Raw genomic sequence first — 18121 nt, forward strand, 5'->3', positions numbered from 1 at the left:
CTGAATATTTAGCTTGAGATGAAAGAAGTTCAACGGATGCATAGATACACACGATGAAATATAAACAGTCATAATTCCATTCGAGAGAGCCAAGATTGGTGTTCTTTCACGTGATTCTTTCCCCTACAGATAAATGCGATGAAAAATCGTTGAGATATGCCGCCTGGATTGCAATTATGGAGGAGATAGCGCCCTGCGCCTCTCTACAGTTAATTCATCCGTATACTTATATTCCGCCTGTCTACATCTGCTTTGAAAATACAACGTTGCCATTTTCGGAGGTGCTAACGAGCAAAGAGTCCCCCACAGCAATTCTTCGATATACAGCTCAGCACACTAGCGCCAGTGATATACACTCGAACTAAAAGATTGTTCAGTACATAAACGGGGTGCGTTGTGACCTCAAAACGATTTTTTGATATGTTGGTCCCTGAAGCCTCCTGAATCTAACAAGCTAAAAAACAAGGCAAAACGTTGTCACCTCCGATTTCGGAGGTGACAGCGATATATATGAGGTGAGAGCGTTAAACGAGTTACTATTTTGGAGGTGGTATTAACACTTTATAACTATATATATATATATATATATATATATATATATATATATATATATATATATATATATATATATATATATATATATATATATATATATATATATATATATATATATATATATATATATATATATATATATAGTTATAAAGTGTTAATACTATGACATACTGTTATAACTATATATATATATATATATATATATAGTGTTAATACCACCTCCAAACTAGTAACTCGTTTAACGCTCTCACCTCATATATATCGATGTCACCTCCGAAATCGGAGGTGACAACGTTTTGCCTTGTTTTTTAGCTTGTTAGATTCAGGAGGCTTCAGGGACCAACATATCAAAAAATCGTTTTGAGGTCACAACGCACCCCGTTTATGTACTGAACAATCTTTTAGTTCGAGTGTATATCACTGGCGCTAGTGTGCTGAGCTGTATATCGAAGAATTGCTCTGGAAGACTCTTTGCTCGTTAGTACCTCCGAAAATGGCAACGTTGTATTTTCAAAGCAGATGTAGACAGGCGGAATATAAGTATACGGATGAATTAACTGTAGAGAGGCGCAGCGCGCTATCTCCTCCATAATTGCAATCCAGGCGGCATATCTCAACGATTTTTTATCGCATTTATCTGTAGGGGAAAGAATCACGTGAAAGAAAACCAATCTTGGCTCTCTCGAATGGAATTATGACTGTTTATATTTCATCGTGTGTATCTATGCATCCGTTGAACTTCTTTCATCTCAAGCTAAATATTCAGATGTAAATGGTGATGAATATTCAAGGACAATGAGCCATTCCGAAAATTTTCATTTCAGAATCAAGAGAAAAAATGCTACAAATTTTACAATATCACAGAAATGAACAACGTCGGCTAAACCGAATGTTTGACATTGTTGTGTTATTTCAAATGGAACGCTCTATATATTTTTCTTAAATCGGATTGCTCAATGATTTTGAGGAATCCTTTGCTCAGAAACACCTGTTTTATTATCGATTATGTTTAATTATTGGATTTTCCCGAAAATTTGAATAGCTTGTACCATCTCTCTGGTTTAAAATACTGGAACTAACAATCTGCACTCAACTAGTAGAATAGCTTGTAAAAGAAAAGATCCTTTTACCCACACAACATGGTTATGTAAGAGGTAGATCAACTCAGACAGCAGTGTTTGAGTTCATTTCAAGAATCCTCAATGCCTTGGAAGATTCTAATATAACAGTGGGTCTAATCTGGATCTATCAAAGGCATTCGATACTCTGTCCCACGACCTTATTCTCCATAAACTTTCTGCATATGGCATAAACAAGCTAGACTGGTTTCAATAATATTTAGCAAACCGCAGGCAGAGAGTGGTGATCTCTCAGAACGGAAAAACAACAGTTTCGGAAGAAGAACTCACAGAGTTCCGCAGGGTAGCATATTGGGCCCTATCATTTTCATCATTTTTCTAAATGACCTAAGTACCATATTCGATGAAACCATGGTTAGGACAGTGAATTATGCAGATGACACAAACTTCACTGTATTGGCCAAGCACGATTTAGAGTTGAGTTTACCATTTCACACTCAACTCTAACTCTAAATCGTGCTAGCCAGTGGTTTGAAGCAAACGGTTTGTGCATGAATTCTGAAAAAACAAGTGCCATCCTATTCAGGACAGCTCATTCCGGTCCCCAAGTGCCTACCAGCATTTCACTGTCTAACTCCACATTAGAACTGACTAAATCTTGTCGCTTCCTAGGCCTCACTATTGAGGTAACCCTTGATTGGGGAGAGCACATTTCCAACCTTTGCAATCAACTGGGTACCATCTGCTACACTTTGGGAGTCCTCAATAAATTTCTGGACATAACCTCACTAAGAACAATATACCAGGCAGTGTTTAGGTATGGCATCATGTTCTATGGTAGTTCATATAACCTACATAGAGTGCTGAAAATGAAGAAGAGAGCCTTCAGAATGATCTGGAGGATGAGGAGGACGGAATCATGCAGGGGAGTCTTCAGAAGGATGGTCTTTTGACTGCTCCTGCTGTACACATCCAAGAAAGCCTGATATTTACATTCAAGAACTAGCACTACTTCGAAGAGAAAACAGTAAGTAATTACAATACGAGGACAACTGCACTAAAATATCCAAGACACAGATTAAGCCTCACTGAAAAGGGACCTGAATATAGATATATTCGTTATTACAATAAGATAGCTCACAAAGTAAGAGGAGAATGGACTCTACAACAGTTCAAGAAATTCATCTTCAAACTCCTACTTGAAATCGAACCCTACAGTGTGGAAGACTTTATGGAACAGAGACTATAAAGCAGAAAATGACCCTGTTTCACTTCAACTGTTCAATGTCATGTGTACACTTTACCTGAAATAAAGCACATTATATATTTATTTAAATTTTTTAGTGATGTATCATAAAGAAAATTACAAATTATATCGAAACAAGTAAGATTTCATGAAGAATTATCCAAAACAGATTTGCATTTTTCGATAGATCATACAGGATGTAAGGGAAAAAATAAACAAAATTGAAGTCTTTTGAAGGCCTCGAGTCAACATATTTTGAAATTGCAACCATATTTTTGTCAAGACATGATGAATCTACAAAATGAAGGTAATAATATAGATACATACTCGGATACATATGATTGATTGGTAATTCCCAAAAGCTATGATGAACAGCGGACACTATGATGGACGCATGATGAAAGGAGAAAGACAAAAGTTAATTTAAGTATTTTCGCATGAAGTTTTATTATTCAAAATAAATGATGATTCTTATAATTAACAAATCAGGTGCAATTAAAATTATTGTTTTGGTCATCGAAAATAACACATATTGATTAAACTTCTACTATCCAAAATGAATAGGTACATAGATAAAATGTATCTATATACAGGATATCTGTAAACAAGGACTAAGGGAGATGATTCCTTAATGAAAATAAGCGGGGCTAGTTCCTATAAATTTTTTTTCCAAATAGACAGCTCTTCCAAGATGCAGCCTTGGAAGGCGATGACGAGTCTACAGTTTTTAATTTTTTTTTACAGGTTCTGAAAAACACTGAGTCATAAAACTATACATATTATGAAGCATTGAGTAGATTGGCACCAGTTTCAACTTCGGCAAGCTCGCAGTTTAGGCGGTAACTTGCTATCGATTTTTTTAATGTGTCTCTCCCTTAAATTCAAAAATTTCTGTGAAAATGTTGAAATTTGAGTTATTATGCTATTGTCATAGAAGTATACGAAACTATCAGGTCGGGGGATCCAAGGTTTCGGGCCGATTCACATGAAAAAAAAAACATAATAAAATGAATTTCGTGAATACCGAGGCTGAAAACCACTATTCTCCGCTATAAAAAATTAGTATTATTCCAATAATATACCGAGTTGATTAATGCTACGTTGCTATTACTATAAGGCCCGGTTGTTCAGTTCAGGATAAGGCCGAGATTTAAGATGATCCTAGATTAACCTGACAGAACTGAACTGAAATGTCAAAATCAATTTAGGATGAACGTTAATCCCGAACTGAACAACTGGGCCTATTCATGTAGAGTTTCGGATTTTGCGAGAATCTACTGCTTTTTCTTCAAAACAACAACTGCGCTGAAGGAAATGTGATTGACTGTTATCTATATCATTTACATCATTATTTGCCGAACTTCAAAGTTCTGAATGAATTAAAATCTAAACTTGAAAATATACAAGATAATTTTCGCAAGAATTTCAATGAAATCTGAAAATTTTCATCATTCTGGAGCATTCTGGACATCAATAATTCTCGAATCATTCATGGAATAAATTCAATTTTATCCAATATAACACGCAAAACGAAATGTTATTCGAACTCGGCATTTTGAGCAATTCGTTCCTAAAAAGCCTGAATCAGGTAGAAAATTTTGAACCCTTCATATCAGCGTTAACACGTGTTTTGCAGTAAACAGATGCCGATTTCGTTTTCAACGGGCCATGTAACTAGGGTCGGCGTTGGGTGAAAGGATGAACGGTTCTTATGCCGCCCACAGACTTCGTTCTTTTCCATCCGTTCGAATCGCCACGATTCGGACCGTCGTTCCAAAAACGCCAAAAACCGATGTGTGTGGTGAAAAACCGTCGTTCCGAATCGTCGGTTTTTCACCACACACATCGGTTTTTGGCTTTTTTGGAACGACAGTTCGAATCGTGGCGATTCGAACGGATGGAAAAGAACGAAGTCTGTGGGCGGCATTACAGCAAGAAGAATTTGAATTTTCATATGACGGTGAGGGCATTTGTTTTAAAATTTTCAGAGTACAAGAAGTATACAGGGTGTTTCACGAGTAAACAGACAAATGAAAACCGTAAATAGAGGGCATTGAGCTGAGTTCAGAATCATACCATATACAAGGTGTTCCAAAACTAGTGAATCAAACGTCACACCACGATAGAGTAAACCAAATATTATCGAATGACACCAACATTACTTCGACGAAAATGTACCGTTTCCAAAATAATCAGAATTTTATTAAAATACATAAAGTTGCCGATTTTCGAACTATTTTTCTCAATAACAGGGCCAGTTTGTGAAAAAGGATATCGATTTTAAATTATATTGAAGTAATATTATTGTTTCATCTCCCCTAATTGAAATTATTTTAAGTAGTTAATCGATAACCATAACCTAAGTAAATGTAAATTAAAACAATTGTTTTTTCTACATGATTTTTAATACTCAGAATAAACAGGGGTGATAATATGGGAGAAAAACGATATCCTTAATAACAAATTGGCCTTGTGACTGAAAAAAAAGTTCGAAAATCGGCAACTTAAGGTTAGGTTTTTAAGAAACGGTACATTTTTCGCTCAACTAATGTTGGTGTCATTCGATAGTATTTGATCTACTCTATCGTGGTGTGACGTTTGATTCAATAGTTTTGGGGCACCCTATATATAGGTTTCTTCGGGGTTTTTTGAAATTTCTCGAATTTCCGTTTGGCTATAACTCCTGAAATTCTGATCAAGTCGACTGAAAATTTATATTTAGCCTTGAGTTGTTAATTTCATTGAAACAGAGCATTAAAATTCGACAAAAATCTGGACCGGGCTCAGTGAGGCTTTACTTAACTTCAAACTCATAAAAACACCATGTATGTAGTTTTTTAATCATAATTTCAACTTTTTTGTTATCTGCATTATTATTGTCTCAAAATGAATTGATTTTTGGGTTGCCCCACCTGTTGATCATGTTCTAGAAATAATTGTTTTGGTCAGACGCCTCTAAGGAATAGAGCACTTCATGAAAATGTATTTAGAAATTCTTAATTGATTTTTTTTCAAAGAATATTCTGTTGAATGTGTTCAACAATTATACCATATTCGGTCTTCAAAATACTCTTTCACAAGGATAAAATGTTTCAAAATTGATAATATCCAAATATGGATGGAAAAACTACGCTATCTTGAAACTAAAATTTAAAACTTGATATTCAGAATGAATCTATTTTTCTATGGACAACTAGTTGTGTGAATAAAAACAAAGAAAGAAATCGCGGGGTGTCAGATCTGGAGATCTAGCAGTCCAATGTTGGGGTCCTACCCTTCTAATAAAATGACCTGAAATACTGATAAATACTTTTGCTGGTGCATGAATATCATCAATGTTTCAATAACAAATTGTAATAAGACCAGAACAATCCATAGATTTCCATAGATCCAATAATGACTATAACGGAATCAGTGGAGAATTCGAAAGTGCATTTATAACACTTATTCGAAGTGCCAATCATTACCTCAACTAAAAGACCAAATGTGGTGAAAATCAGTTCGGAAAATTAATTCAGTTCCACGTTGTCCATAAAAAGCGATTCATTCGGAAGATATCGAATTATAATTATTATTTTCATGATCATGATAGCGTAGTTTTTTCTATTTTTGTTCATTATCAATAATAAAGCTTATTATCACTGTTAATGACTTATCTGGATAACCAGATATGCTATAAATATCAAGAACAAATGCAAGACATATATTGAGAACGAAAAAATTCAGTTGAACATTTCCAATTCCATTTTTAGATTTCCTCAGTTGATTGGCGATCATATTCATCCCATTAATTAATGTGAAGTAAAAGTCAATATGCAGCGCTGTTTTTTCCAGACATTTCACGATCAAACAATTATTCATTAGAAATAATCTAAAAAGGCATACCAAAGTTTCATTGATTTTGAGAAAATGAATGAAGATACCTGAAAAATTCAAAATTATGACGAGAAAAACTACAAACAGAGTGTTTTGCATGAGTTTAAATTCGAATATATCCTCAATGAGTCCGGTCCTGTGTTCGTCAACTTTAAATGTTCTGTTTTATTGAAACTTAGAAGTTTAAGCGGATAATGAATTTTTAGCCGAATCCAACTAAAATATTTGGAGTTATAGCCGAACAAAAATTAGGGAAATTTGAATAAACTCCTCTCTATATCGGAAACGGAATGCCTAAGACACACATATGAGGTGTTTTTGAACTAAGCTCAATGCCCTCTATTCATGGTTTTCTTTTGTCCGTTTACTTGTGAAACACCCTGTGTACTGAAAAATTTCAAAAGACTCCTCGAGCAATTAAGAAATGCCATTAAATCAAGGAGTTTCTTTTGAACCGCTATGATGAAAAATGTCAATATCCAGTTATTATTATTATTTGGGGTGATTCATCGAAAATCCCCAATATCTCGAACACCAAGGCACTTTTGCCAAACGTAAAATATATTTATTTGAACCGCCATAGAGTACTCTACCCGCAGGCTCCATATTATCCATTCATTACGCCACACCCTGTATAATTATTATTATTATATCAATGTATTGAAAATACAGACATGAATACTAGGCAGTTGTTTTGTTTGAAGGTGAAGCTCCTGTTGCTTCAAACTTCTTTTAATTATTTTGACTACCATTCACGCAAGATGATTTTTGTTGAGGAATTCAACATTCTCGTAATTATCCGTTCATTTCTTCAAGAGATACCCATTCCCTACCACCTATGAGTATTCAATTCAATGCTAACACTGCATCAAATGCATTTCATCTTCGGGTTGATTTTTTTGAATTCTACAACTGATGTAACGTCTTCAGCCTTCAGCCAAAGAAAATAAACAACAGTAACTCTCCTCAAGCTACTGATTACTTCTATTTTCCATGTAAATAAAATAGATTTGGTATGTCTTCAATCAGTTTGTATAAATGTCAATTATGATCGTTACATATTTTCGACGCAATATTTTCCGAAGTGATTTGACATTGTGATGAAATACGTAATTACTGAGAGTCTCACTTAGAACGGACTACGTAGCACTGATTTAAAACTCAAACATGTTTTGACAAGCGTCTTAACCCAACATTTTCGTACCATACAGAGTGAAAGGTATTCAATTTTCATGGCCAATCCTGTGCTAAAATGAAAGTGAATGAAGTATAGAAGCTGAAAGTAAAACGTATATCTTTGTTGATTCATTCGGGAAAAACATTTCAATGGAGTTCCTCATGTCGTGAATATAATGCCCAAAATTTAGATAACTATTTCATACCAGAACAAATTCGGTAAAATTGTCTTTGGAATTAATCTCATATGCAAAGAAAAATTTCATTGTCATGTATCATTCATTTTAGGACCTATACGGTATTAAACTCCCCTATCGGACGAAGTATCGTAGACATAGCATACTTATTCAAAACTGTTGATATTCATGAAGAAAAGATAATAATTTCTGTCCAAATTCATATACTCCGAATCCTTATCAATCAATTATTAGCGTATGAAGTATATTAATATCAGTATCGTTCTCGAACTATGTATATTCAGGTTTCAGTATGTGTGAATGAATCGGAAGAGCAGCTGTATTCTGTATATGAGTAGAATTCAAGCTGCCCTACTTTCTGTCCTCCTGAAATCTGGCAACGTTGCGGGAGGTGAGAGCGCACTACTAATAAGAAATATATGCGGAGGTAGTAAGGTCTGATTCGTTTAAAGAAAAATTTTTCAATGAAAATCTTTTCCCCTCTTTAGGTACCCCTGTTATTTACCTTCCCCTCTACATATATAAGCAGAAATTATTCCAATTAAAAAACTCCTTCACCCGGAGGTCAGGTCGCCCAATGAACTTAACGGAGGTAACAACGAACTACGGGTTCATATATATATATATATATATATATATATATATATATATATATATATATATATATATATATATATATATATATATATATATATATATATATATATATATATATATATATATATATATATATATATATATACTTTTTTCCTTTGTCGTCCAGCGTGTTCGCCTGTCCCGGAGTGGGCTACCAGTAGTGGAGTGAACATTCGTCTGCACACCCAAGCGACCTGAGCTTACTCTCTGCGGAGTACCGGGACTTGGCCTTACGATGCCATCTCGGGGGGGTGCGCCGCTCGCCCCACACCTTTCCCCTACAGGCCGAACCTCTGGACGGTTCCGAGAGGAGCCGGCCTGAGACTCCTCCCCGCCCTGAATTCTACTGCGAAGAACTGGACCAGCGCAACTACCTAAACCCACTCGAGGGTGCTAACCTCGATGGGCTGGTGACTCGGGTACGCGGGGTCGTCACTCTCCGTAGGTCGAAACCTCCCTGCGTTGTATGGTTTGCATTGTATGGTTATGCGTGCACACTATATAGCATTGGACTTAGCTGCGGAACCTGGTAGAACCTACAGACAACATCTTGTAGAGGTATGGGAAAATATTTGCCCGAGCAGACCAGCATATGCTCAATTACTGTCCAACAGAGTAAGATGGATACTGCAAAACCAGAAATTGCCCCGAGCTGAACTAGAGAACATCAAAGCCAGTTGCTATCCACACGTCCTAACCGAGCAACTCAGCTCTGAATTACAAGAGCGGACCTCACGGAGGTCATCGGCTAGGATACGGAGAAGCGGATTGCACACACAAGTCGAGGACAACAACGAATTGGAACAGCGATTTCTGGGGAACGTGTTGAAGTTCTCGGGAGTTGCGCCGGAGAAGAGACCGAAGATTCCCCGCATGCAACATTCCAGGGAATTCCTTGCCACAGTCAAGATGATCAATTCGATTCTTTCGAAATATATGGAGAAAGTCGACAAGTTGGAGGAGATCGTTGATCTTGTATATGCGGGAGCAGTCACTACGTGTGAGGAACATGGCCGAGGAACGGAACATCACCACTGTCCGAAGTTATCTGAAGTACCTCCGTGGAAGAAACGCCTGGAAAAAAGGATCGTCATTATCAGAAGAAAAATAGGAGTTATACATGCCTACATGGCTTCTGATAGTCCGACAGCGAAGGTGGCCAAAGCTGTCAGGAAAATATCATCCGAGTTCCGGGTAAAACGTAGGGATCCTTCTTTCAGGGATAGGTTGTCTGTAGTGCTGGACAATCTGAAACAAAAAATCAGAGCCTTAGGTCATCGCATCCGCCGTTATAATGAAAGATGTAAAAGGTACAAAAATAATAGGGTCTTCTACCAGAACCAAAAACAGTTCTTCCGGGACCTTCAGGAGACCGAACACGAGGGAGGCTGCCGGGTGGATCCCGGTGTGACTCACAAATTTTGGAGCGAGGTATGGTCCAGCGGTGGGGTCCATGACGAGCAGGCATACTGGATCGATGAGGCCCAGTCTCAGATCCCGGATGTTCGGATGGCCGAGATGCAGATATCTGAGGCGGACATAGGTGAAGCTTTGAAGGGTTCAAACAACTGGTCTGCACCTGGACCAGACAAGCTGCACAATTACTGGTGGAAACATCTGACCAGTTCGCACAGGACGCTCGCCAGACTTCTTCAGAGGTGCTTGGAGGATCCAACAACAATCCCTGATTTCTTCACAGTGGGAGTGACTCATCTTTCACCTAAAGACGGAAATCCCCAGGACCCCAAAAACTATCGGCCTATTACCTGCCTTTCAACCGTCTATAAGATCCTCACTGCAGTGCTCACCAGGAACATAAGCCAACATTTGAGAAACAACAACCTAATGGCCCGTGAGCAGAATGGCGGGAGAATACGTACCAAAGGGTGTAAGGAACTGTTGGTTATATACTTACCAAACAAGCCCGGCGGAAATTGAGGAATATCTCTGTGGCCTGGGTTGATTACCAAAAGGCCTTCGACTCGGTCCCTCATTCATGGCTGATAAAAGTATTAGAGATGCACGGAGTTAATGATAAGGTCATAAAGCTATTGACATACCTTATGAAATCCTGGAGGACGTCGCTGTTGCTGAGGACGGGGGACCGTATGGTAGAATCGGACAGAATTAGGATCGGGCGGGGGATTTTTCAGGGAGATACTTTGAGTCCGATCTGGTTCTGCATGGCGCTGAACCCTCTCAGCATGATACTGAACAACACAGCCTTTGGATACGTCATCGATAAACAAAGGAGAACTCGGATTAACCATCAGTTATATATGGACGACCTCAAGCTCTACGCTGCTACAGCCGACCAGCTAAAGAGACTCCTAGAGATCGTGTCAACATTCAGCGACTCCATAGGCATGAAGATGGGCATAGAGAAATGCGCTACTCTGGAAGTGAAGAGAGGAAAGATTCAGGAGACCTGCATGGGAACAACTTTGATGAACCAAATAACGATCCCCCCCTTGAACACGGATGACACCTACAAATACCTGGGAATAAGACAGGCATTGGAAATCAAGACCTCGGAGATGAAGGAATTATTCAAACAAAGACTATATAAAAGAGTCAACCTTATCCTGAAATTCAAACTCAACTCCAGGTCCCTATTTACGGCCATAAACATCTGGGCAATCCCGAGCATAACGTACTTCTTCGGCATCCTGACTTGGTCTCTGACTGAGCTGCGAGAAATAGACAGAGCAATAAGATCCATGCTCACAAAATACGGAATGCACCATCCCCATGCGTCGACAATCCGGCTTTACCTTCCACGACATCAGGGAGGCAGAGGCCTTATGAACCTAGAAAATGTTCACGAAGGCAATCTAATCTCACTGAGGAAATACTTCCTCAAAGAAAACTCACCTCTGTTCCTGTCCATTCGTGAGGCTGATGATAGGATCACTGCACTAAACCTGTCCGCACCGGAACACCACGACACCAGACGGACGCGGGAAGACATGATAGGAGAATGGAATGCGAAGTCCCTCCACGGAAGATATCCCAGTCACCTGAAAAATAATAATCACGTCAATGAGGTAGAATCACTCACCTACTTACGTGCGGGATACCTTTTCCCTGAGACTGAGGGTCGACTCATCGCCATTCAGGATCAGGTTGTGGCAACAAGAGCGTACATGAAAAACATTGCTCGGATTGACATTCCTACAGACCGATGTCGCAGGTGTGCCCAAGCACTAGAATCCATCCAGCACATTACTTCGGCATGTCCAGTTCTCGCCCCAAGGGATTATCTTGAAAGGCACAACTCTATGGCAAGAATATACCATCAGAAGATTGCACTGAGACTTGGCCTGTTGCAGAATGAGACTCCGTCGTACTGGTATCAGCCGAAGTCGCTGTTACAAAGCCAGGAATATAAACTGTACTGGGATACCACCTTGGTAACGGACAGAGGTGTTGCCCACAACCGGCCGGATGTCGCTATCTTCGATCTGAAGAGGAAGACCTGTATGCTGCTGGATTTCGCCATCCCGGCCGATGACAACATTTCCAGAGCCTACTCTGAAAAGGTCAGTAAGTATTCTGATCTGGCGTTCCAGCTCCGGGAGCTTTACGACCTCCGGACAATAAGTGTACTCCCGATGATTATATCGGTGAACGGTTTGGTTTAGAGGCACCTACCTGAAAACACCAAAAAACTGTGCTTGGACAACGACACAATTTCTTCCTCTCAGAAGCAGGTTAACCTGGGCACTATCAGAACTGTCAGAAAGTTTCTGCAGAGTCCGTAGCTGCAACACTTGCCTTGGCTAACAGCCCTGCAGGTGTTTTATCCCGTTTTTGAAAACGGTGGTGAAAAAAAAACACACAAAAGAGTCGTTAAACCCTTAAAATTACTCGTATTATATATATATATATATATATATATATATATATATATATAGATTTGTTCGACCGCATATACAGACCCAAAACGGTATACTCGACCGACTTTTCAGTCCAAAAGTGACGTTGTCAGACCCGGCTCCGGGTCTGGTAACGTTTGACCATAGAATCGTTATAAAGGGGGTTAGGGGATGCTAGGGGTGAATTTTCAGGTGGGTCTGAAAAGTCGGTTATACTCGTTATTATATACAGAAAACTTCAGGGTTTGGCCAGTGCGAGGGCGCTTCGAGCGACATGAACTTGATGTATATAATCCGCATAGTTGACCGACGCATCTAGTCCGAAAATTTGGCAACGCTGCAGTTGAAGAGCTTGAGAATTTATTTTGTCATCTTTTCGATTTATACACCTCAAATGTACTATAAGAAAACTTATACGATCCCGGTATGATGAACAGTCGTCATGAGAAATATTCAATGACGATATTTTGAATTGAATTGAAGTGGTGTTATTGGATTCTTTTCGTATACGAACTATAATAGCACACGTATGGAAACTTATACAAGCCCGATTAAGCGAAGTGAGGTGACCTAATTTCAGGAGCACTGGCACGTTTAGGATCCTATGCACAAAAATTGTATTTTCACCACACCCTACTTGACCCTCTGTCGTGTTTACGAATTTACGAATTTCCTGAACATCATTGTAGTTATATTTGGTTGACAGGAGCTATTTTCCAGAAATTTTTCAGAAGATCAATATACAAAAGCAATGGAGATTTTGTACTCCTACCACAGTGATAAAAAGGTTTTTTTCAGTATGAAGTCCTTATATTCTTGAAAAACTATTCTTGAAAACTCTATCTCTGGTATTCTTCAGCAACTTCATTTTTGTTTGAATCATAGAGATGAAATATTGGAAATTACTCGAGTATCCCGAACTAACAATTGGAAATTTTCAGTTCAGGAGGTGGAAGGGTATTCCTCAGTCAAACTTTCAATTTGATCATTTATAAAAATACACATAAAAATTATTATCAATTCAGAGGACTTTCAGTTACACGATTGGTTTTCGCCTATAGGTACAAGTTAATTTACAGAGTGATGTGATACCTAATATAAGTTTGATATAGATATTTGAATTAGCTTGAGCTGAAATGAACAGATGATATAATATACCAAAATAAATAAAAACACCTAAAAACTGTCTCTCACCAATTTATTCTACAAGAACTACCGGTTTCGGGATGACTAATCGCATCCCATCTTCAGGTTCCAACACCAGAAACGCTGTTATGAGCCTCTGGACTTTAAAAACCTACTGGGATGTCAATAATTCTGGAAAAGACCATAGTGATTTTTCAAATTTTGACATTTAAATTGACATTTTCTGGAACTCATCTATGTCTTGAAATTTTTACTTCTCGTAACTAGTAAATTATTTCGCAACTGTTGGGATAAACTGAAATTAAATACCTTCAGTGACGACTGAGACGATTTAAAAGGAATCTGCGAGGAACGTTTGACTATTGACGGCAGAGGGTAGAGTAGGGTAAAGTTAAAATTATTTTTTTTTTTGGCGAAGATCCTGACTTCATCGGACGTTTATAGTTTTGCGGACGTGTGATAATCTAGTTTGCATTCGGAAAGAGTTCAATAACACCACTCAGATTCTATTCAAAATATTGTGATAACTTTTTCTTTCAAGGTGTTCCAGACATAAAAATCCAAAAGCGTTAGGTCGGAGCTTCTTGTTGGCCATCTTACCGGACTGTACCTTCCAATCCATTGCACCCCAAAATATTCATTCCCGTACATTCCGGCTATTATGAGCTGGGCAGCCATTTATTTGAAACCAGACATTTTCTCCAATATGTCTGTCAAGATGCTTTGGATCAATCGGATCGGGAAATATTACTCGTACGAAAAGTTCACTTCTCATGACTGCCAACCACACGTTGACCCTCAACTCATGTATGGAAAAGAGAAAACTTCCATGCGACTATGGTTTCTCATTTTCAACATGAGTTGAGGGTCAACGTAAGATGGCCACAAAGAGGCTCCGACCTTACGCCTTTGGATTTTTATGCCTGGAACACCTTGAAAGGAAAAGTTTATTAAATTAGCGTTCAGACTTGAGAGGTCCTGATCGAAAGAATAACATTGTGTTATGCTGAAATGCGTCAGAAACTTCGCAGGGTTGCAGATTCACTACAAAAACAATGTATAAAATGTAGTGAACAAGGCGGTGGCATTTCGAGCAATTATTACGAGTATAATTACTAGTAGTGATTTGTTTTCTTTACATGTTTTCATAAAATCTATATCATTAAAATTTAGTTTATTCATTTGGGTTATTTGATTTTGCAGATAAATTCATGATTTCCATGTGAATAATTTTAATATTCAATCATTCAATCAAATTAAGGTTTGGAATGTGTCGAGTTTTTTGTTGTTATCTTGTTAGCCATTATATTCATATGTTAACACTTTCTCCTTAACCGTATATTTCACAACTGGAACCGTCTCCCTGAATGCGTAGTGCGATCGACCTCGGTAAACGGTTTCAAAAACAGTTATGACAGGTGGAAGTCCTCTCTGTGAGGAACTGTGGTGTTATATCTAATTTTGTTTTCTTTTTTGTATATGATATTTCAGTTTTGTATTTTTCGCTTTCATTTTCGTTCATCCACGCAGTTTATGTATGCATGTATGTAATCTATAACAATTTTCTCATTTTTGTTTGTGTTATTTCATTTCAGTCTTTCGCATTAATGAATGATTGTACCTATCGAGAAAAGCTATTACGATTATTCTGGTTTTAAAGTTTGTTTTGGAATATTTCACATCTCATTGACGCGATATTTATAGGAATGAATTAGATTTTTCTGTTTTTTATTTCAATTTGGAAAATACATAAGAGGAGGAATTCTGGGCTTGGCACGGACTTCTTGGAAAGTGAAACAATTATTTTTAATTCGACATACAGGATGATATGATGAAACTGAACACGTTGAATTAGGTGTGATGAGTCTGGCTCTGGAATATTAAAATAATTCATATTTCGCTCTCTAGATCTCAATTTTTGTAAACAGTGTTTCAATAAATTTTGTTGATTTTTGTCTCATTTTTATGATAGTTGGAGTACTTGCACGAATTTCAGGAACCCCCTTATAGATTTCAGAATGAAGCTAAAAATTAATTTTTCATATTTTATTACAATCATTTTATGTATACAGCCTCTCAAGGTTATGTTATTAATGGATCAAAATTTGGGAAGAATCTGTTAAAAAGGAATTTGCTTCATGAGAATATTGAGACATTACTTCTTTCTCAACAAACTCACACGTATATGAATTTCTACCGTAACACCTACTTTTTCGCGTCATTTTATACATCGAAATTGTCGGCTCCAGTCCCGTCAGACTGGCAACAGCGCCGGGATCGTTAACGTTGGTCATATTTACCGCTGGAGTATATGTGGGATTGTAAAGTTGGTGCAATGTCTCGGGTTTGGAAAATATTATCGATTATGCTACTTTTTTAAATGAAGGAATTCTTTTCCCCTCTAAGTGTGCCTAAGGAGTTATAATTCTCATTAACGTTATTTCATCATATATACTCGAAGAAAACATTCGGATCATGTGGGTCTCAGGTCGCCTTAGAAACGTATCGGGACTGGAAACGTCTATTCGACAAATATATATATATATATATATATATATATATATATATATATATATATATATATATGAACCCGTAGTGCGTTGTTACCTCCGTTAAGTTCATTGGGCGACCTAACCTCCGGGTGAAGGAGTTATATAATTGGAATAATTTTTGCTTATATATGTAGAGGGGAAGGTAAATAACAGGGGTACCTAAAGAGGGGAAAAGATTTTTATCGAAAAATTTTTCTTCAAACGAATCAGACCTTACTACCTCCGCATATATTTCTTATTAGTAGTGCGCTCTCACCTCCCGCAACGTTGTCAGATTTTAGGAGGACAGAAAGTAAGACAGCTCGAATTCTACTCATATATAGAATACAGCTGCTCTTCCGATTCATTCACAAATATTGAAACCTGTAAATAGTTCGAGAACGATACTAGATAATATTAATAAACTTCATACGCTGATAATTGATTGATAAGGTTCGTGATCTCGGTGTAAATGAATTTGGACAGTTTTGAATAAATATGCTTATGTCTACGATACTTCGTCCGATAGGGGAGTTTAATACCATATAGGTCCCAAAATGAATGATGCATGAAAATGAAATTTTTCGTGACATATAGGATTAATTCAAAAGACAATTTTACCGAATTTGTTCTGGTATGAAATAGTAGTCTAATTTTTGGGCATTATATTCATGACATTAGGAACTCCATATAAATGTTTTTCCTGAATGAATCAATAAAGATATACGTTTTACTTTCAGCTTCTATACTTCATTCACTTTCATTTTAGCACTGGATTGGCCATGGAAATTGGATGCCTTTCACTCTGTATGGTACAAAAATGTTGGGTTAAGACGCTTGTCGAAACATTCTTGAGTTTTAAATCAGTGCTACGTAGTCCGTTCTACGTGAGTCTCTCAGTAATTACGTATTTCATCACAATGTCAAATCACTTCGGAAAATATTGAGTCGAAAATATGTAACGAACATAATTGACGTTTATACAAACTGATTGAAGACATACCAAATCTAGTTATTTATATGGAAAATACAAGTGATCAGTAGCTTGAGGAGAATTACTGTTGTTTATCTTCTTTGGCAGGAGGTTGAAGACGTTACATCAGTTGTAGAATTCAAAAAAAATAAACCCGAAGATGAAATGCATTCGATGCAGTGTTAGCATTGAGTTGAATAATCAAAAGTGGTAGGGAATGGGTATCTCTTGAAGAAATGAACGGATAATTACAAGAATGTTGAATTCTTCAACAAAAATCATCTTGCGTGAATAGTAGTCAAAATAACTAAAAGATGTTTGAAGCAAGAGTGGCTTCACCTCTCAAAACAACTGGCTCGTATTCATGTCTGTTTATTTTCAATACATTGATATAATGATAATAATTATACAGGGTGTGGCGTAATGAATGGATAATATGGATCCTGCGGGTAGAGGACTCTATGGCGGTTCAGATAAATATATTTTACGTTTGGTAAAAGTGCCTTGGTTTTCGAGATATTATTATATAAATAATAATTATATCTGGATATTGACATTTTCCATCATAGCGGATCAAAAGAAACTCCTCGATTGAATGGCATTTCTTAATTGCTCGAGGTGTCTTTTGCGATTTTTCAGTACACAGGTTGTTTCACAAGTAAACGGACAAACGAAAACTGTGAATAGAGGGCATTGAGCTGAGTTCAAAAACACCTCATATGTGTGTCTTGTGCATTGCGTTTCCGATATACAGAGGAGTTTATTCAAATTTCCCGAATTTTCGTTCAGCTATAACTCCAAATAATTCAGTTGTATTCGGCTAAAAAC

General features: G+C 37.4%; 2 protein-coding genes across 2 annotated transcripts; both read left to right on the plus strand.

Moving 5' to 3' along the window:
• The first annotated feature begins 9251 nt into the window (after positions 1–9251).
• LOC123317647 lies at positions 9252–10703 on the plus strand. Its single transcript, XM_044904251.1, has one exon. It carries the CDS (start codon positions 9252–9254, stop codon positions 10701–10703), a length of 1452 nt encoding a protein of 483 aa, XP_044760186.1.
• An 80-nt stretch (positions 10704–10783) lies between these two features.
• LOC123317648 lies at positions 10784–12409 on the plus strand. Its single transcript, XM_044904252.1, has one exon. The coding sequence runs from the start codon at positions 10784–10786 to the stop codon at positions 12407–12409; it is 1626 nt and encodes a 541-aa protein (XP_044760187.1).
• Positions 12410–18121: the final 5712 nt, after the last annotated feature.

Source organism: Coccinella septempunctata, chromosome 7 (assembly GCF_907165205.1).
Source record: "Coccinella septempunctata chromosome 7, icCocSept1.1, whole genome shotgun sequence".
NCBI classification, from domain to species: domain Eukaryota; kingdom Metazoa; phylum Arthropoda; class Insecta; order Coleoptera; family Coccinellidae; genus Coccinella; species Coccinella septempunctata.